The 20,923-nt window shown below is 41.1% G+C and overlaps 1 protein-coding gene across 34 annotated transcripts in view; it reads left to right on the forward strand.

The window, feature by feature from the left end:
• Positions 1-20,923, forward strand: part of CAMK2D (calcium/calmodulin dependent protein kinase II delta) — a 124,360-nt gene that overhangs the window by 67,188 nt on the left and 36,249 nt on the right. For 23 of the 34 annotated variants that reach the window (XM_048304377.1, XM_048304378.1, XM_048304374.1 and 20 more), the window contains exons 5-8: positions 3,971-4,025; positions 10,261-10,326; positions 12,872-12,944; positions 18,559-18,661. In XM_048304377.1, coding sequence (XP_048160334.1) covers positions 3,971-4,025; positions 10,261-10,326; positions 12,872-12,944; positions 18,559-18,661 — 297 coding nt within the window. Of the gene's footprint in view, positions 1-3,970; positions 4,026-10,260; positions 10,327-12,871; positions 12,945-13,856; positions 13,930-18,558; positions 18,662-20,923 lie in introns of those variants that run through there. The other 11 variants (XM_048304375.1, XM_048304376.1, XM_048304380.1 and 8 more) reach the window with 2 other exon arrangements.

The following is a 20,923-nucleotide window of genomic DNA, read 5'->3' on the forward strand; positions in this document are numbered from 1 at the left end:
AAGCCGTTGTGCTGAGCACAGGCCTTTCTTTGTCAGAGACAGGACAGCAGAAAGTGCTTATAGACAGGTGTTTGGATAGAAAATTGAGTGGATCAAATATGAGTAAAAACTTACAGGTTATGGCTTTTCAGTGACGGAGGTTTTTTTCCGATTTTTATTTTGCCTTTTTATTTTCAAATGCAGCAATTTATCCCATACCTACTGGCAGGCAGGTACGAATTCATAGAACACCCAAAGTTAAATAAAGCCATTCCATGAAGTTCCTTTCATTAAGTAATTAAGTTCATTTTTTAAAGGGTATGGGGGTTTTGGTTTGAGGTATTTGTTTATTTGTTTGTTTCAATGAGAGTGGTCTATGTAAGGTCTGCATGAATACTCTAATACACTTTCGGAAGTGAACATGGAGAGAAAGCACCTTTTTCCCTATTGCAGGGAAGCAGAAACTTGAAGTAATTTGCATATTTCAGCAAATATTACTTAAGCTTTTGTGACTTTCAAACCCATTTTAAACCTCTACTATGGATGAATGAACCCTTTAACTTCCTAGTGGTGCACTAATTTGAGACATCAAACTTCACAGAGTTACAGGATCAGTGCTTTTGGGGGTCCACAGATGTTAATCTTTAGTACCAAAGGGAAAATGAATGCCTTTACCGTTGGCTGTTAATCCCTTTCCATGCTCTGTTAATAAACACAATGAATGGCATTGCAGGAAAAAGTTTTCCCCAAGGAGCATCACTCTGGCAGTTTGACACCTCGGTGCACATCTGTGAAGCTGCTGTGCTGACCATGCACCATAACTTCGGTCTTCTCCAGTAATTTGTCTTTGTAACATGAACTAATTTGGGTACCAAATTGAGCTAAGTGATCACTTGAGCAGTTTCACACAAGTATTTTAGGCAATAGGTTTAAATGTGGTTAAATACCTTTATCATGGAGAATTTCCCTCTGTCTACTGTTTGACTTGACTTCTTGCCTGGAAAAATTTGATTTTCAGTGGAAGTACGTGGAATACTATTATTTTCTATTTTTTTTTTTTCTTTAAAGGCAGAAATTCAGAAAGTTATTTGGCCATTATATCAAGCTGTTTTCCATGGGATAGGCACAAAATAGTGCAGTTCAGCACAAAAAGTCACATAAAGGAGATCATTTTACTTTTCAGTCAGATTGGAGCTGGCCCACACTAATGGCTAAATGAAAGCTAATCAAGCTAATAGGAGTTCTCCCTAAAATTATTATAAGGATATTTCCAGTGTGATGATTGGAAAGTATTTCAGATGAAAAAGAGTGCTGAAGCCAAAACAGGGGTATTCCTGATGTTTTGTGGGCTTACAGTATTTCTCCAAAAGGAAGAGCTGTAAGCTCCCTGGATTCCTGTCAGGCATTCCAAGTGGTTTACTTAGGAGCAACAGCTTTGTTGTCTGAGGTTGTTAAGCACCTTCTCTGGACCCCAGTGGAGGAGAGTGACCACAGGGCTACAGCAGGCAGGAGGAAATGGAGTTACCCCAGTTTCCTTTCTGCCCTCTCATGTGTTGTTTGATAACAGCACTGATGAAATATGTTAATAATGATTTGATCTAACGGAAATCCTTTCAGAAAAGATAAATGCAACTGTTACTACTGCTGAATGCTTTGTGACTCTGGAGAAATAGGAGTGGCAATGTGAGCTTCTGATGGGAGTTCTTATATTGGATAACTAATGTTTGTAATTGTTGCCTTTTGGTTTGTCGTGCCAGACTCCTGGTGTGTGTGAAGAACTGTATCTGTCTGCAGTGACTGCACAAATACTTCTTGTAGTGTGTCCCCTCTAAAACTTAGTGAGTGTCTTTTCAAACTGTCATCCCAGCATCCCTTGTCTTTCCCATGGCAGGCTGAGTGCAGGCAGAATGTCTGGGCCATGCTGGATTAGCCTTTGTGCTGTCGTGCACCCTTTGCTCTGCACTCACGCTTGTCTGCACCAGAGATTCTTCTCCTCTGCCCTCGCTTATTTGGCATGTTCGCTTCAGAGGCATAACCATGTGCCTGGATTGACCAAAGACACCAACATAAGCACTTGCCAAAAGGCAGCTCTCATCTTCCCTGGCTGCCTCAGCCTGTTTCCCTTTCAGGAACAATCAGGGGCATATGATCCTGATTCAGAGAAGGATTTGTTCCATCTCGCTTCTGTGATTCCTTTCCTTTGGGAGGAAAGGAAAAGAAAGAATGTGATCCTTGAAGAAGATACCCTTGAAGATGTGTCAGACTTGAGTTTGGCTAGCAAGGAATTAGGCTCCCCAGGCTGAGCAAAACATTGCCCATCATCTCAAGTAACAGCCTCTTTCTAGTCCTAAGGGACAGATCTGTTGTTCTGCAGGCACAGTCCTGTTCTAGAGAAGGAAGTGACAAAGCAAGGGCACCTCCTGCTTCAGGGGGCACCAAAGCACGAGAAGCCCCTTCCCATCCTGGCCTGCTTGGTAACATGGATATGACAGAGGAGAATGCTGCTCTGAATTGAGAAAGTGCTCACAGAAAGCCACGCTTTGAGTTCTTACTAGCCTATTTCATGAACAGGACCTTTCTATCAAAAGGTATCATTTGCTGTGTATTAAGGCTTAAAGAGTTTTTAACTTTTTTGTAAATGTATATCCAAAGCAGACCAGCTGCAGGTTTAGGGCAGTGTTTCATCTGACATACCCAAGGGTCTGTACTAACTCCTATTTCATGAGTAGTATCTTTGATGCTGCAGTACAAAGGAATGTGCCCAACAGCCAGATGTTTTAGGGGGTCTCTGTCCTCAGCCAGAAGTGTGAGGATACTCTTCTAAGCTGGTACATGGTGTCTCATCTCACATTTGGTTTGCTTTAAAAACAAGACGTTTGGCGGTATTGGAATCTCAGCTCAAAGAATCCAACCAGACAGAAAGTTGATTTGGGGATGTTTGGGGTTTTTTTGGGAGGGTGGGGGGTGGTGTTGGCTGGCGCTTCATAAAAACATGGACTAATCTGGAATACAGAACCAGCCAAAACCACAAACTCTGATTTAGACCTGCTTGGCTCTTCTGAATCATCACGAGCTCTGCACACTGAGTCAGCCAAGAGCTGGTTTTCTCTTTAGTATTGTGTAAACACAAGATGTTTCTCTGGGCTAAATATTATTAAGTTGAAAAGTCATGTTTATTTGTCATGTATAAAAAATGATTAATACGTAAAGTTACCATCTGGGGAGATCTGAAAATTCTTTTCTTTTACACTTTCTTCATCAGCTCAGCTTTGAACACAGATCCCTTTTAGGGTACCCTGATTTTTTCATTTGCGTCTATAAGTGAAATTATTTGGATCAAACTACTGACAAAGCTTCCTGTATTACCTTTGGAAATTGCAATTTCATTTAAAGTAATAATTTAGGATAATTATTTTCATTTAAGGAAAACCGCAGGACTTAGTTCATAGTTGTACCACGATGTGTGAATTCTTAAAATTCAAAGGGAAGATTCTGCAGCTGACTAGCACATTTTCAGGGAAAACTTTAGATCTGGACACAGAGGGGTACGTAAACATGGCATGGGGGCTTAAATAGGATGCTTTACACTGGCCGGGAGATTTATGTCTTTGCAACTCTTCATGGTACATGTGAGAAGTTGTTAACAAGCCCTGGAAGGTTGTTACTCTGCTGAAATTTGTGACTAATTGTGGGGGGATTTTCCTCATCTTGCTTTGTTCACAACTTCTAAGATGTAATATTGCTGAGAAGAAAGTTGTATGTAAAAAAAAATCGTATGCTTATTAGGAAAATAAGAGTTATGGAAAAGGCAAATTCTGAGGGTAGGGCATTTAAAACAAAAGCCCCAAACCCCACAGCTGAGAACACACAGAGATGCAATACCAGCTCTGCCGTAGAATTATAACCACCCCCTTCTCCCCCAAACCAACAACAGCCATCAAAGACGTTAAAAAGGTGACTGGTGTTTACGTTTTCTTCCCCCTTTCCATAGTGCGGCTCCATGACAGCATATCAGAAGAAGGATTCCATTACTTAGTCTTTGACTTGTAAGTATTTGTTTTGCATATGTTTAGCATGTTGGGGATGTGGTGTTCAAACTTGGAGATGCAAGTGCAAGCTCACGAGATAAATGCATGGTTGTGGTGTGATGAGCTGGACAAATAGATGGAGAAAGCTGGAGGGACAGGAATGCATTTGGTCATTTGCATGTGCAAGAACTCATTTGTAAGTGTCACTGTAAGGATTCCATATTAAAAACTATTAAAAATCCACTGGTGAAGTGGATTTTAATATAAAGTGTAGGTATGTAAGTAAAAGTTGCGTGATACCTGCCAAAAGTAAGCAAAGATACACTCAGAAAAAAATATTTACTTCAAGCCAGTTGTCTAAACGAAAGATTAAAAAGAGCATGTGGAACACTACTTTGGCTGCAGAAAATCTCCACTGCTGCATTAAAAAGGTAAGCCTGAGTGTAGAGAGGCAAAGATTCTTTCAGTATTTTATTCCCAATTGGTATTTTACTGCTCCATAATGTTTCATTTTGACACCATTCAGAATGTGAAGTTCCCAGCATACAGAAAGGAAGTTTCCTACTGATGTCCTATTTTGTTTCAGGAATTAAGATCCCACGAGTTGTTCATGTAGTGACTGTGCCTGTATGGAGCTTGTTTTTCCAGATAAGGCTGTTCAGTGGAAGCAGGGATGGTGACAGCATGAACTGTGTGTCTTAGGCTCTTAAAAAGAGAAACTGATTTCCTCATTCTTCCTGGAATGGGCAAACTTTTCCACTCACTTGAAAAGTTACTGCTTATGGTTTTGGATATGGACAAACCTGAATGTTAGGAATTGTATTGCAAAACTGAGTTACTTAAGTAAAATTATCTCTTTAAACAGTAAAGTTTTCCAGGGCAGTTTATGGTTTAACAGACAACACACCCACCCACCTACCTGAAGAGCTTTCTTAGGCTCCCCGTGGTTTTGCTGGTTAGAATGAGAATACGTTATTTCCCCAGAAATGTAAAATAGCTCATTTCTAAGCATACAAACAGAAGTATTTGCATTCAGCATGGCTAAGTTAGAACCTGGATCTTCCACAAGCAATTGTGTGCTTTCATGTTCAGGTTACATTCTGGTTTACTTTCTGACTTAACTTTTTTTAAAGAAATCTATAAAGACTTCTTCAACACTAGATTTCAGACTAGAAATACACAAATATTAAATAATCTGTCTGCAGTGAAGGCATTCGGGATTCAGGACTCAAATCCTAACTGGGCTCCACAGAAGCTTGTATGTGATTTGTGTCTATCCCAGGTAAGTGCAGTGACTGTTGGCTTGGAAATGGCTCCAGGGCACCACTCACATATTTGTTCTCTGACATGCACTGGGGTTTGTTTTGCCTTTTCTTTCCTTAAGGGCTACGGAGGAAATCTTTCTATGTGGAATTGGAAAAAGCTTCTTAATCCAGAACTTTTGTAAGAAGTGCATGCAGAATTCTTATTTCTAGGGACAATATCCCTTTTAAAAACCAGTGGCTATTTATTTTTTTTTGTCGTACTGCTGTACTGTGAGAAACTGGGGCCTACTATAATTGCAGTTAGTCCATGTCTGCCTTAAATTTAATATATAAAGCCAGACTTATCTCAGGGGGTTATGATTGTGATGTGAACTAGAACATTTGAACAATTTCAAAGTTGTAGATAACAGTATCTAGATCTCGATAGTAAAAGGAGCAAATAGAAGCTTGTGTTCTGCAATAAAACATTAATGCCTAACCCAAAGATACTGCCTTGGCCAAAAACTGGATTCCACAGGAAGTGTTCTGCATTGGCTGGAACTTCCTCTGTTCCCTGACAGTCCCATTCAGGACAAACAACAGCCTCAAACATTTATATAAAGCTTTTATGTTTTGAATATGTGGTTTGAAGGCTTTGTAAAAATTACTTATTTTGCAAAAAAGAAAATGTCTAAATGGCAGAGGCAGTCACTTTGCTGACTGATCGTTGTCTTTGGAGAAGCAACAGGTTGCATTCTTGAGGAACTTTTGCCAAATTACTGAGAATGCCTGTTCACAGTTAATTTTTCACATTCAGATTAAGAAATCATTGCTTTAATGCTCACTAATATTATTTATTAGTGAAACTTCACCTTTTATTGCAGTTAAAAACATGTGGTTACTGCCCTGTTGACAAGTATATAAAAGAGCTGCCACGATAAAAAGGTACCGTATGCACTTCTTGAACACGGAGGCCAAGAACCTGCTTTTCTTTATTTAGTTTTTATTCAGCAGGAGCCTGACTGTGGTGTAACACTGTCACTCCACCCACACATGCCATCACGTCATTTTCTTAATGATTTCTTTCAGACTGTGTGGGATTTGGTACGACTGTTTCTTCAGAAATTTCTTGCAGACTGCGTCCCACGTGAGAGAGTGAAGGGGAAGACTGCCCTTTCTGTGGATAGAAAAGAATAATCATTGTTACTCTCTATTTTGAATTTCTAATAATCTCTTTGGATTAAATGCCATAGAGATGTCTGCAGCCTCTTGCTTCACTTGTATACCTCAAGCATAGCTGTGCTTTTATCCAGAGAAAGAAACAGTGTTTAATGTACTCTGTTACAGATGTGCATTTGGGTGAACAATTCTGGTGTCAAATGGGAAGGTGGGAGTCTCTGGAAATCCATGTGGAAAATGGGTATTGAACAATGAACTTCATGAATTTAATAATGGACTTCATGAAGTTTTTGCTCCCCTTCCCTATTGGTTAAGGCAGCTGCAGTCAGGATTTGCGTCTGTTGGACCATTTCAGTTGCTAAGCACGAATGAGACTGTCTTCAGTGTTAATGATGTTAGATGAGTTCAAATCCAATCAATTCTGTCAGTATTAATTGCTGTATCTGAATGGAAACAGCTGTAGCACTTGAAGACTCTCTTGTGCAAGTCAATGAGATTCTCTATTTTCAGTGTCTCCCGTTTTAATGCGCTTGATGAGATGCAACAATTGGTACATTAAGAATCCTGGCCTTGCTTTTAGTATTCTAAGTGCAGGGACCATACTGTGTAGAATAAACAGAAAATACAAAAAAACAGCCTAATTTGCAAAGCAGTGTTAGGCTCAGGTAAGTGTCTGAACCTCTCTTTCAGAAGTAGAAAGGCTACAGATAAATGTAAAAATTCTGTGGCTGCTGTTAGATTCCTCCTCCCAGCTCCATTATGAAGGCAATTGAAGAAACAAATGTAAGCTAGGCAGAAACCACACCAGTGTGATCATCAGCAGAGGCTGGTTTAGCTGTCTGTGCTAATTTGTGCGTTCCTTTTAATTATTCTCTTATATTTGTAAACATAAACCAGCGTTTTTCTGAAAGTGGTGCAGAGGGCCTTGGTGCTGCTTGTAACTCTTCTGTGTAAACAAACCCATGTGCTTTACTTGTTGCCTCTTCAGTATGCTCTTCTGAAAAATCACAAAACAACCATAGCAATTTGTAAGAACCAGTGGCTTTTAGGTTACTGAAAGTTACTACAGCTTATATAATGAATGGCCTGGCATGAAATACAACGTCCCAGGATCCAGGTACATATCTGTGTCAGAAGAGCATTGAGATCCATTCCTGTTTGCATCCTGCAGGGCGATAGTACCCTTGGCACCTGTTCATGTAGCTTTGTAGTGAAGGGCCAAAGTCGTTTGTGAGTGGCTTCCTGGGACCTGTGGGCTGTCCTACACTGTGATGCCCATGACCTTTATTGCTGCAGGGGCACCTTGCTCAGGGACACTCAGTGAGCCAAGGCCATGAGCACGGCTGTTGTGGTTTGCCCAGAATGTGCAGGTGGGTTCTGGCCTCTCCTCATGCCCTGCTCTGCGCTGCCCTCCCTTCCTTCATTGTGGCCATTTAGCTGTCTTGGGAGAGCTATTCCTAAGGTATCCTTCAGAGTGATAGAGCATGGGAATTGCTGACTGTTTGTTTGGTTGTCAGTGAAATTCACCTGCTCTGTTCCTGCTTTAATCTTTTCGTCATTTAACAATGGTTGTGCCTACCAAGCAAATGTTTAGTGTCAGCAAGTAAGATTTCATATCCCCTTCTTCCCTCTGTGCTGGAGAAGAACAAACATCAATTTGGTATTCTCTTCCACTGTGAAAGGCACTTTGATGACTAAAGCTTCCTGTTTTCTTTCTTTGTCTTGGATCAAAAATAAGTGTTTTAGGAAAGAGTAAGATCAAAGGATGCTTTGTTTTTTCTTTCATCACAGAGTGAGAATTATTCCTCTTTACCAGAACTGTGGCAGACAAATATATATGCAAAAAGGAGTTATGCAAGACTGTCAAAATATGCATCAATCAAACCAAAGCCAGTCTCTGGAAGGTAGAAGACAAAAAGAAAGAGAATACAAATTAGGCAACAAACCACTTTACCTCCTCCAGATTTTACTGCAGACTTTTGTACAAAATAGCATTCTGCTACCTGAAAGTCTCTACACTGAGAGTCAGTCAGTGTAAACCCAGAAAAAGGATGGTGTAACCCAACTATAAATGAAATCATGAAAATGAAGTTCTTGAACTGGCCTTCTCAAAGAAAGGAGCAGTGCTGCTAGTTGAGAAGGGCATTTCTGTCATCATCTAATGTGACTGAGAACTGGGATCCTCAACGAACTCTTAGTACAGCAGTTTGCAAGTGAATGTTACAGTTCTGAGCATTCCAAGTATTACCACCTTTAATTTTTTAATCCTAATAAACTTAATTGTATTCAACAATAATTGTGTTCACTGTAGTATAGATTTTTAAGCATCTCAATCTTTTAAGTATTTTGTTGCCCACTGAAGCTTTTATGTTTGGGAATTCACTGGGAATATAATGTGCTAGTATCTGCATTCGTAACCAGTAATGAAATACAAACATTGATCTCTCATTCTCGTCTAGGAATTATTTATGTAAGCGCCTGTTTATGTGAAGAATTGCACATAGCTGTGCAAGTCTGTCAGCCTACACCATGGAACAGAAATGTTACAGGAAGGGTCTTCCTGTGCTGTGAGTCCACTCTTGTGACACAGGCAGACAAGTTTTATGATATTATTGAAAAGCTCATTAATCTTCATCTTACAAAGATTGCTTGAACTCTTCTCCTGATTTTAACCTTATATTCACTCATAGGTATTGTATGCTCATGTACTTTTGTACCAATATTATCCCTTACAACTCTCCTCTAGGGAGAGACAGGCTTATGCTTCTCTTCAGTATTTATTTTCATCCCTCTTAACTTTTGGTTTGCCAAGCTAAACGGGGTTTGCATCTCTGAAGAGATCTGATGAGTGAGTGATGGGTTAGCCCGGTAGCAATTTCTCTGTTCATGCTGCTCTTCCAGTTCCCTTTTCTGAGCATGAGTGACCAGAACTGGTACAATATGAGGAGGGATTTTACTGCTGCACTTGAGGACATTGCTCTCACCCTATTTCAGATGCAATCCAAGATTGTGGCAGCATCCTGCTCAGGGCTCATTCTGGACTGTGATTTTTGGGATATAAAAACAGTTTTATTTCTTTTTAATCACTTTCTACCATTAAACCACTGGTGGTCCAATGAGCTCCTGGGTATGCAATGATGCACAGCCACTTCTGTTACTGGCCCTAGGATTGTGCAGTTCTTCCCTTGTACTTAACTTAAGTGGTACTTTAACTAAGCTATTCCTACTTTCTCCACAAAGATGAATGGAAATTTTCTAGGAAAAATCTGCTGTTAAACTGTTTAAGGTACCCCGCTTCTACTGATACTTTCCTTCCAACTCAGTAACGCTCTTTCTGGCCAAAGCACAAAAAGCCAGCCCCTCTGGCACCTGGGTACACCTCTGTCGTGATTTGACCTACACTGAAAGGCCCTTTTCCTTTTTTAACATTGTTGTATTTTAGCATTTCTTATCTTTGCAGTTTTCAAATTATCCTGAACTGTTCTGAACTTCAGCCACAATTTTCCTTGCTGGTCACTTCCCTTTATCCTTGTAGTTTTACTCCTTCCTTTTGACATCCATACCTGATGTCTGGCATCTTGTCCAATACGCTGCCACCCTTAGTTTTTATTTTCTCTTTCTGATTGCACTTCCACCATATTCATTTTATTCATGTAATGATTTGGACGGACAAACCTTCCACTTTAGTTCCTGCACCTTGCTGCAAAACCTCTTGCATTTCTGTACAAATATTTCACTTACTCCCCTCTGACTTCTCCTTGTCAAGTTAATTTAAGATGTGCATTTTCACTTCTGAAATCTCCTTTTCCCCATCTTGCTTTTTGTAACAGAGTCACTGGAGGTGAATTGTTTGAAGATATAGTTGCAAGAGAATATTATAGCGAAGCAGATGCCAGGTAAGTAATTTGTTTTTCTAATGTTGCCTTTGATAATTCTAGGATAGTTACTTAAATATATCCTGGTGTTTGGCATCAGTTTCCTTAGCCCAGTCTGTGAGACTCTAGGATTTCTCCAGGAGTTCTCTTAGACTTGGAAGGACACAGTTGGGCAGTTTGAGCTCACAACTGCATGGTGGAGAACTCACGGGAAGTCTTGGTGTCTGCAGATCTGAAAAAGCTGAAAATGGATCTCAATTTGTTAAAATGTTACCCATTTTTTCCTCTGCAAACTGGACATAACAGTTCAAGTAGCTCCTCCATGGATTCTTACATTTGCTGATCAAAGGTTGAAGCATAAGTTGGTCTTAAAAGAATTTTGCATTAAATATGAATTTTGTTCTCGGTCTAGAAGTGCTAACTTCCTTTTCCTATTTGAAAATTTTTGTTGTGTTTCAGCAATAAGCAATTACACTGTGCATCTCATAGTCTGAGCTCAAATATGAAATCTCTGGCAATTTTCTGCAAGTGCTTGTTGAAAAACTTGAAGAATAAGTTGACAATTATCATATTTTCTTGCATAAAGTATCAGGACCACTTATCTCATGTTTGTCCTCATATAATAATAAATCTTAAATATTCTCATAAAATTAATAATCTTAAACATTGTGGTCAGTTACTTTAAAGACAGTATGTTCTACCATCACACTCTTCACAGAAATTGCTCTTGAAGTAAATTTAAAGAATCCTTATGTTTTTGTGTGTTTAAAAACACACCCCCTCAATGATACGTATTTAGTACATATAACTTTAAATTATGCCTTTACATTTGGAATTAATTGAGAGATGACTGGAAAGAATTAAGTGTTCCAAACAACAGTGGTTGGATAATAATGAACAGACAAGAAGTTACTCTGAGTATTAGGAAGCTTCCACTGTTTTTGCTCTTACTGCATCTGTAGGAATGGTAGAAACATCATTGCTTTAGACATTTAAATACAGAACAGCACATAGCAAAACACCCTGTAGGAAAAAAACCAGCATTAGGGATTTAGGTGGGGTGAAAGAAGAGGAGCTATGTTAAAAAAATTTTCAGATCATTTTTTCCTGCTGTGATTGAAGCAAATTTCTAATATTGATGCCAAAGGCCAGTATATGGTGTCCTTGTGTGTTTTTAAGGTAGTTGGGAATTATAAGGAAAAATTGCAGTGATGATTTTTTCCTGTTCTAGAATTATGACATATTGGAAGGGGCTGTGCATATATATGTGTGTATATATATAGAATATATATACACATTTTATATATTCAGTAAAAATTTGACCAAATAAGTGAAATATCTAGTTATGATGCATCTCTGTATTTTGTGTATTTTTATATAAATATATATGTATATCCATATATATATATATAAAATATATCTAGTGTGTGTGTGTGTGTATCCCTCTAGAAATAGTTCCTGTTCTCTGTGGATGCCTCTCCCAAGACTGTCACACTGGTCTGCTCCTGCAAGCCCTTGCTCACGGCAGTAGTCTGTACTCAAACAGTGCAGTGAGTTGTGAACTACTTGCCTAAGAAAGGGTTTTCAGGCTTGGGCTCCAGTTACTGATTTATGACCATTCCTTCTGAGTTCCATGGTCAAAACCTTTTGGATGAGCAGCATCTTGACTACTCTGTATTACTTACCGTTACTCACTTGTGCCACAAAGATGTCTTTAAAAAAAAATTACAAGGTCTTGTAGTGCCAAAAAAAAATCTGAAAAAGTTCCAGTGCTCTAAAAGATGAATATTTTAGTTGTGCTTTTTGGCATCATAGACTGGCCAAAACTTGCAAACCTGGGCATGGAAAAATAGGTGCTAGTTCAGTTACTGGAAGCACCAAACTAAAACATTTGTCTAAATTTTAAATGTGGATTTTCACTTCCTGAGTTGACTCCTAACTAAGCTAGAGCTGGACACTATTTTAAATGAAAATGCATGCCACCTTTTTGAATGACTTGGCTTTATTCTACTAATCGTTTTAAAGAAACCATTCGATTCAAAATGAAAAATGTTTTGCTTTTCCTAGCTTTTGACTTTTTTTGTTTCATTTGTTTTCTGTATATCATGTCATTTCTGAGCATTTTCTTGTTTGAGCACTTGTTGAAATGTTAACTTCACTACAAAAAATTAAGAAAACCAAAACATGCCAGTAATTGTTTTACTGCCTTCACTTTATTTTTCCTATAGCAGTTTTTGGAAACTGCAGAAAGCTTCCATACTGCTGAATTGAAGTACAGTCTGATGATTCTGTCTCATAAGTGTCATATGTTCCATGCTAAATGTCTTTTTTTGTTAGGTTTTGGGTTTTTATTTTGCTCTGGTTTTTGGATGTGTTGGAGCTGGAAATATCTCTGTATTCAACAAAGCTGTTGTTCCAGTTCAAAGTACAATCAAGACTTGTCAAGAGGTGTAAAATTGTTTTTGTTCTTTACCTTTTGCTTTTAAGTTTTATTTTATTTTGTATTTAATGTGATTATGTGCCTTTAAAATGTTCTCCCTTCCATTCTGCCCTTGTATCTTTGCAGTCATTGTATACAGCAGATTCTAGAAAGTGTTAATCATTGTCATCTAAATGGCATAGTTCACAGAGACCTGAAGGTCAGTATCTGGCGCCCATCAATTGGATATAAGAACTTTCGGGTTTTCTTTCCGCTGGGTAGGGGCAGAGGGTGGGATGTCTGCGATGTTCCCTTGCCTATCCTCCTCACCCTCTGAACAACCAGTCCAACCAATAATGCATGACGCCTCTTTCCAGTTTGCAAGTCTACAGGCCTAATATACATCATGGCAAAAGGGGGAATGGTTGCCCAAAAAACTGTCTCATGCGAAGATGCTGAATTTTGCCCACGCTGTGCCAGGTGCCGATGCCGTGCTGGGGCTGTCCCGTGTGGCTGTGTGGGCACAGGGAGGTGACCCCTGGCTGTGATGTATGTCAGCTTGCAGATGTGACCGCCACTGCTGTGCTGAGGCCCGGGGGGCAGTAGCAGAACGAGCGGCCACACGCTGCTGCGCTCAGGTGTGACGAGCCCTCAGGCAAGTGCCGCTAATTGCCGGCTAAATTTGACGGCAGGGAGCTAATTATTGACCTGGAGCACCTGGCTTGGAGGGGGCTTGGGGGCTACCTCCACGGCCGCTGCGATTTCTAACCATTTCTACAATTCTTTAATGCCTCTGTGAATGCTCTGAGTAAGGAAGGAGGAGAAAGCACAGAGGATGCCAAATATTTAATACGACCTTGAATTAGTGGCAAAATTTCTTTCTTTTAAAAGTTGTCACGGAAAAAGAAATTGGTGTTCAATTCAAACCAAAGCCAAGGCAGCCGCTCCGCCGCGTGTCTCTGAGGGCGGCGCGGGCACCGCCCGGCGGAGCCTGAGGCCGTCGTGCCCCGAGCGGGGCGGCGTGGGGCAGGGCAGGCCGGGGCGGGAGCGCAGCCACGCCCGGCCTCGCCCTCGGCCGCCGCCCCGTCGCCTGGTGCTGGAACTAACGGGCGCCCATGGTGTTTGCATGCAGTCATTGCATTCAGCAGATCCTGGAGGCCGTGCTGCACTGCCATCAGATGGGCGTGGTCCATCGCGACCTCAAGGTGAGTGCTGCTGCCCCGCCGCCTTCCCGCCGGAGCAGCATCCCTGCCCCGCAGGGCCGCCAGCAGCCGAAATGTAAACGCTTCCCTCTTGTTGTTTTTCCCCTTGGTTCATTTATTTTTACTTGGCTTCACCTACATGCAAGAACAAGCTCGTTCTCCCCAGAGGAAATCTGTTCGAGACTGGCCAGTACCTGGCTGTCTAGCACTGGGCAGTACAGGGAGAACAGGAGGTGCTTTTCAAGCACTGCGTGCATTCGTTGAATACATGGTCTTCGTCTGTGTCATCCAGAGCTTTTGGGGCAGGGCATGAGGGCAACTTCCCATCTCTCATCAGCAGAATTTGGAGTGCTTCTGGGAAGAACAGTAGCCTTTGCATGCCATGCATTTTAGTAACAGAAGGTCAGCTGCTCTGGGATCGCTGGCACAGAGACCTCTCTCCTCCAGATGATGGCTGGGCTGCAAAACATCTTTAACAAGCAGGAATTTCTACAGTGTTCTCACTACACTCAACTGAGGAGTTCAGTTCCTTCCAGACAAGCTTTAGTGTTGGGATAGAAACCTTTCTAAAGAAAACTCTGTGCTGAGAGAGCATTCCCTCTTTCTTAACTGTGTATATATCCAAATGGCTAGAGGCATCTGCTGCAGGAATGCTCTCTGCATTTAAAATATGTTGGCAAGGAAAGAAGTAAGTCAAGATCATTTTCTCTTACTGTGAGGCTCCAAGAGAGAAGGCTGTCCAGAGCTCATCGTAAGCTTACCTTTTGGATGAGGGAGAGGACTTCATTTGGGCACTTGGGCTTCACGATCCTCAAGGAAACTAAGATGGTTTATTTTGAAATCAAATGGAGGTCTGAACTATCAGATCCGTTATGAGGCGGAGAAAAAATTGTGCGTGGGCTGAGGCAGCGAAACACGCTAATCCCTTGTGGCACAGCTTCTTGGGCTTTAGTTTTTCTTTCTGAATGAGTTCTGGGGAGCAGAAATTTCTTCCTACGGTAAGAGTTTCTAGTGGTTATCATGAGTAATAAGATTGGAATCAGAATGCTGTCGCCTTTCTTGCCAACCTTCACTCCCAAACAAACTGTTCTTGTCTGACTTTATAAGGTCTATGTTGATGTCATAAAGGAACACGAAGGGGCTTGCTCCAAAAGATCAGAGAGCAGGATGAGTTGCAAAGGTGTAGACCCCAAATTTTCCACCCATTTTGCACTTTGGGATTTTCCTGTGTCACAGTTGTACAACAGGAGACTGACAAATCTCTGTCCAATCTGTAAATCTTGCATGGCAGCTGGTTAACATGGAATGAGTTTAAATGGAAGGATGTCACATTAGTCCAGCTGCTGCAGTGATTCCTGTCCACACCGTATATGCAGTCCTATGCTTCTAGCATCAAAAGGAATTTTAAAAACCAGGATTGTAGCTATGCAAGCTGATGGAATAAGGGATGCTTCCTATTACTTTTCATACTTTCACACAAAACAACTTTTTCTTTGGGAATGCATTAAATCCAGCTGTTGCCTGCTCCAGACCATGTGTGGATTTCTTATTCTGGCAAATCCAGGATGAATTGAAAAAACAGTGTGAGAAAAAGTGTTTCTGCCAAGCTGTAGTGCCCAGTTTCATTTGTGAAAGTGAAAACTTGAGGAAGCAGAAAACCATCCTTCTTCAGTTACAACTTTGTGGTAAAAGCCAAAAAACCCAAAGAATTAATTGAAAGACTGTGGTGAAATCTGAGCAGAATGCCATGTGCTGAAAAGAAGATGCCAGGACCAGAACAGCAAGATGTGGAAGGTGGTTATGGGCTGGCATGGATCCTTAAATTGCAAAACTTGATGTATTTTTTTCTGATAACTCAGTCCACAACATGATGGCATGCTTGGGGGTGGGGAGATTTTGGATGATCTCATTTTATTTAACTTTACTTCTAGGCTGATTCAGTAGCAAACAGACAGGAGCTTTTGCAGCCTCTTATGACCTGCAGGAGTGCTTGTTGCTGCTCTGTTTGTAATCACTGGCATAAGTCAGAATGGTGGTGGATCCTAGACCCAGAAGAAAATTAACCTTTTAGTGGCAACCTGGCTTTACCAGCCAGTAAAAGTGACTTCTGGGTAGGAATTCCAGTTCTTGTCAGGCCAGCAGCATTCCTGCTTTTGCGAAACTTTTGTGATTTTGTGGCTGTGACCCTCTTACCTTCCGCCACAGAGTGGCTGCTCTAGGTATATGCAAGGAAAACTACACAGAGGCTTAAGTACTTGGTATCTTAAGGATTAAAGACCTTTGGAAAAGTATGGCATAAATCACGTTAATTTATTTGTAAGCAATTTTAGCGGTTAACAGTGCCGTTGTGCATGCTTGGCTGCCACCAGTCGCCGGGGAGCACAAGGTGACACCACTGAATCCAGGGAGCAAATCTTGTGCTGCACTGTTCATGTTTCCCAAGTAATTGCACTCATTCCCAGTTAATGCATGGTAATTACCCACATGCCTCTGGCCAGCCTCAAATGGCTGCTGCATGTTGGCTAAGCACACAGTCCCACATGGCATGGCCCAAAAGGAGGCTCTTGTCTTTGGCATGAGAGTAAATCAGGAATTCTGGTGGAACATACCTGTGAAAGTGGTACTCTGCAGAGCAAAGGCATGTAATGGAATAAAAAAACAGTCCCAAGAGGAAAACAGAAACCAAAAAAAATCAACCCAACAGAAAAACAAGCCAGCAGCAGAAAACACAAAACCAGTGTTCTGAGCACAATCACTTTTTGGGAAAGCAGTATATGGTCGGTGGGGTAGTGCTTGTATTTCATCCAAAGGGATGAGGCTTTTCACTGCTTTTGGCTTGCCTGAAGGTCACAACCAAACAGGATCATCCACTGCTTTAAGAGGTTTATACAAGAACAGGCATTCCAGGAATTAATTACTGTGAACTTCTCTCACTCTGACAGGAAACCTTGCAGAACTATGTGACTGTGTGTTGAAATTAATGTTGTTAAATGGCCAGGAGTGTGACATGGCTTAAATCAGTGTTGATGAACCTAGAGAAGAGTCCTCAGCTGTGCACTCAGTATTTCATATAATGTAGTTGAGGTGGTTACTGACAATTTAAGTGAATATAAAGATTATATTTTTTTCCGAGTGCCCTTCATCTCGGTTTTCAAAACTGTGGAAATAGAAGATTCATCAAGTCACTATTGATGAAAGTTTTTTAATATTGTCTAATCTATGACAGAGCGACAAAGGGATGAGCAAGAGAGCAGCGTTGGTAAAGTGCCGAAAAAATGTTCCTTCACAGTCTGGTGAGAGGGGAAAAACCAAACCACCTTTAGGCTAAAGAGTTTGTCAGGGCCTGTTGTGTTGTTAATTAATAGAAGTATCACTGTGGCTGAGGCCTTAATTAGGCTCAAGCATATTTTGCTGGGTACCTGACATGTATTAAAGATAGCCTTTGCTGAAAGAGGTTTATGATCTTAATTATTTCCAGCGTCAGTACCTGCATGGGATTAACTGCAATCGCATAAATAGTCCCTTGGAAGTGATATGATTGCTGCTGGGTTGAACATGGAATACGCCTTGAAAAGTTTGCAGGATTGGGGCCCCAGCACCAGCCTGGATATAGTGAAGTCCCTTGTCACAGACCACTGCAGAAATTGTTTCTGAGGAGTCACAGCAATAGCTGTGAAAGTGGGGTTTTGTCATTCTGTAAATGTAGAACAAAGCCTTTTTTAAAAATCATGGGGATTGGAAAGAAGGCAAGAAAATGCTATGAGGGTCGCAGTTCTCTGAAATAATCTATTGATTTCTACAGTAGTTTATTAGTTGTATTTTTAAAGCAAACATTCCTACAATAAAGTTGTCTTTGGGCAATTTACACTTGATGTATTTGCTAACTGGAGTTAAAAGGATTTGTTATGATCAGTAGAATGAACACAATTGTTATGTTCAAATCCTTTACCTTTAATTGTGCAAGCGTACTGTAGCATTTCATTTCAGATGTGACCAGCATACCCTCTAAAAAAACAGCAAAGTGGGAACTTTCACTAACTAACATTGTTATATGTAAAGGTTCTCTGCAGGCACAAACGTGGGTATGCTGGTTTTGCTGAAGGATTTGCAGTGTAAATACACCTGCCCTCTAAATACAGATACGATCACAGGGCTGTTATTGTTGGGATGTCATGCAAAACATTTCTGTTTGACAGTTGTAGGTGCCATGCAAACTGCATGGGCTAGACTAGTCATCAATGAATCCCTATCTTCTGGGAGTTTCCTGCCTCATTTTTCCAGCAGTGAGCTCTTGGGAATCTCTGACCCATCCTGTCACACCAGCGGGTGTCACAGCTCCTTACGCCCATTCTGGCCATCCTCCTTCTCCGCACGCTGTCCTTAGTCTCGCTGGTGTGGGCTCATGAAGGCTCGTTACAGGTCTGGTGGTTCTTTCCAGATAGGAAGGGGAAGTGCAGTTTTTGAAATCTCATGGAGAAAACTCATGGGTTTCTTCTCTTTTTCACTCCTCTAAGTATTTGTTCTTTTCCAGACTACCATAACTTTAAAAAAAAAAAAAGTGAAAACCTGTCAAAAATTTATTTACTTATCTTTTTGTCTCACTTTCTTATTTTTTTCTCTCTCTGAATAAAGCCTGAGAACTTACTTCTAGCTAGCAAATCCAAGGGAGCAGCAGTAAAACTGGCAGACTTTGGATTGGCTATAGAAGTCCAGGGAGAACAACAGGCTTGGTTTGGTAAGTAAATGCCGTTTTTTCCTCACCATTTGTTCAGTGTAGTGGTTTAGCCTCCCAAACAGCCCCACTCTCACCCCAGACTGAAACGTGCAGCTGTGTGAATCCTTGAGCCTAGAAAGCCTGGGTTTCCTCATTCCTAGCTTGTCCTAGCTTCTGTCAGCCTATAGATTTGACTTAGGTGCACACAACCCCTTCTCTCCCACTTTCTCCCAGGTAGCTAGAGGCAGGAAATGTGGGTGTAGAGCCTGGGGGGGAGACAGGTGGTTTCCCCTCAGGTGCTCAGGTGACTGAGGAATAAGACAGTAAGGTACTGCTGCTGAGTGTACCTGCCCAGTCATCAAAACATTTTGTCTGAACTGGTCTCTGTCAGCTGGAAACACCTGAAATTTTGCAATGTGGCTTGAATGAAAGGGAAGATAGGGGGGATTGAGCACCTGAGGCTGTAACCAGACAGTAATTACAGATTGCTTGTTACGGTTAATAGATGCCCCAAGGAGAATGGTGGAAAATATTTAATACTGGTAATTTTAAACAATAGTGCGTGTACAATTACGATACACGTGTCTCACGTGCCACCCTCTTTGAACAGATGTGAAGCATGGGGAAAAATTGGTTGTAAATCCTAGGTGGAAAAAAATACAGAATAAAATATTTATAACAGCTGCCTAGTCTCCCTTAGAGCAGCTAGAAAGTGCAGTTTGAAATGGAACAAAGTGGTTGTGAGCTTGGAACAGAAGCACAAAGGTTTTTATGGGCAGTGAGTTGGGAGGCTCTGTTCACAGCTGTAAGTACGTGTAGATGCACAGGCAGTACCATTGGACATATGTTGGCATCTTTATAAGCCAGCCTGTTGTTTTAAATCCAGCCTTTTTATAAATGGATTTCAGTAATCCACAAAAGATGGAGATTGCTCTTGCACATCAACAAACAGAGCAGTACAAAAGGAGTGGAACAGCAGCAAGGCAAAACACAAGTGGTTTGTGTTTTGACAATGACAAAAACATCAGGTTAACAGGAAGCAGCTCAAGAAAAAATCAGCAGATTGAAGTTGACTTCAGGGGTATTTTCTGTACGTAGTGTACCTGCAGGTGATGCAGAGCAGGTTGCAATGCCCTGTAAAATTTTGCACTTTATTTTTTTGTCATTTGGTTCTTCTGAAATGCTTGGTTTAGACTCGTAGCATCATGAGAACTTGGTAGAAGGGAATAGAATGTCATTAAAATATATATGTAAGGAGGAGTCAGCAAGATAATGAGAAGAAAATCGTCTAATGGAGCTCTTTCCTTAAAAAAAAAGTGTTACTCCATAAGATGAGCGGGTTCTGTACCTTTTTGGAACTTACTCTGCAAAACCGGTCCAGAGTGGGCCGAGTGCCTGCCTTCAGCTTCAGGGACTGCATTAACAGGGCAGAACATGAACACCAATGCACTGGGCATTTTGAACTTTCTCACTTTCTTTCAGAAGATTTTTCTGCTTTCTGCTGGCTCCTGCAGCACTTAGTGACTCATGGTGTGCTCTAATTCTAATTATAGCTCTGCATCAGTCTGTTTTTCTTTCTTTTTTCTTTCTTTTTTTTTTCCTTTTTTTGCGTGTAGTCCTCTGGTGTGACGGTCCCTTTTCTGCTTGAACCATGGCTGTGCCTCAGCAGGAAACTGGCTCAAGCTCTGGGTGTTTGAATAGAACCAGAATACTTTCCTGGTTTGCATGTTTGCAAAACAAACTTGTTCTCTGCCTATTTGTAGAAAGCGCTACAGGGTTTAATTGAAACCTGCCACCCGCTTAGCAGGTGTTTAATGTACTGGGAAGGTGTCAGGCAGGTTGAGCTCAGCAAAGCACGGATTTTGTTTTGGGCCTCTCAGCACTTAGAGAAATCATACAGGGATAGGAGTACAAGGTGATGCAATCTCTTCTAGACACTTCACAGTCACAGTTTCGAGCTTTGCAAGTTGCTTTAGCTAAAGGAGTTACTGCAAGTAGCAACACCTTTCTGAAAAGTACACACTTGTTTGGGGGTCCCTCTGAGCAGTTATAGAATAACCTGATAAATAACAGTTACCTATTTCAGTGTGTTCTTTCTTGTTTACTGAAATCAGGGCTGTGTACCCTTCTGTGTTTGCTGCTTTAAACCACTCACAATACTGGGGAGAGACTATTTTACTAGAGCATGTAGTGACAGGACAAGTGGGAATCACTTCAAACTGAAAGAGAGTAGGTTTAGATCAGATGATAGGAAAAAATTGTTCCCTGTGAGACTGGTGAGGC

Source organism: Corvus hawaiiensis, chromosome 5 (assembly GCF_020740725.1).
Source record: "Corvus hawaiiensis isolate bCorHaw1 chromosome 5, bCorHaw1.pri.cur, whole genome shotgun sequence".
Classification (NCBI taxonomy): Eukaryota; Metazoa; Chordata; class Aves; order Passeriformes; family Corvidae; genus Corvus; species Corvus hawaiiensis.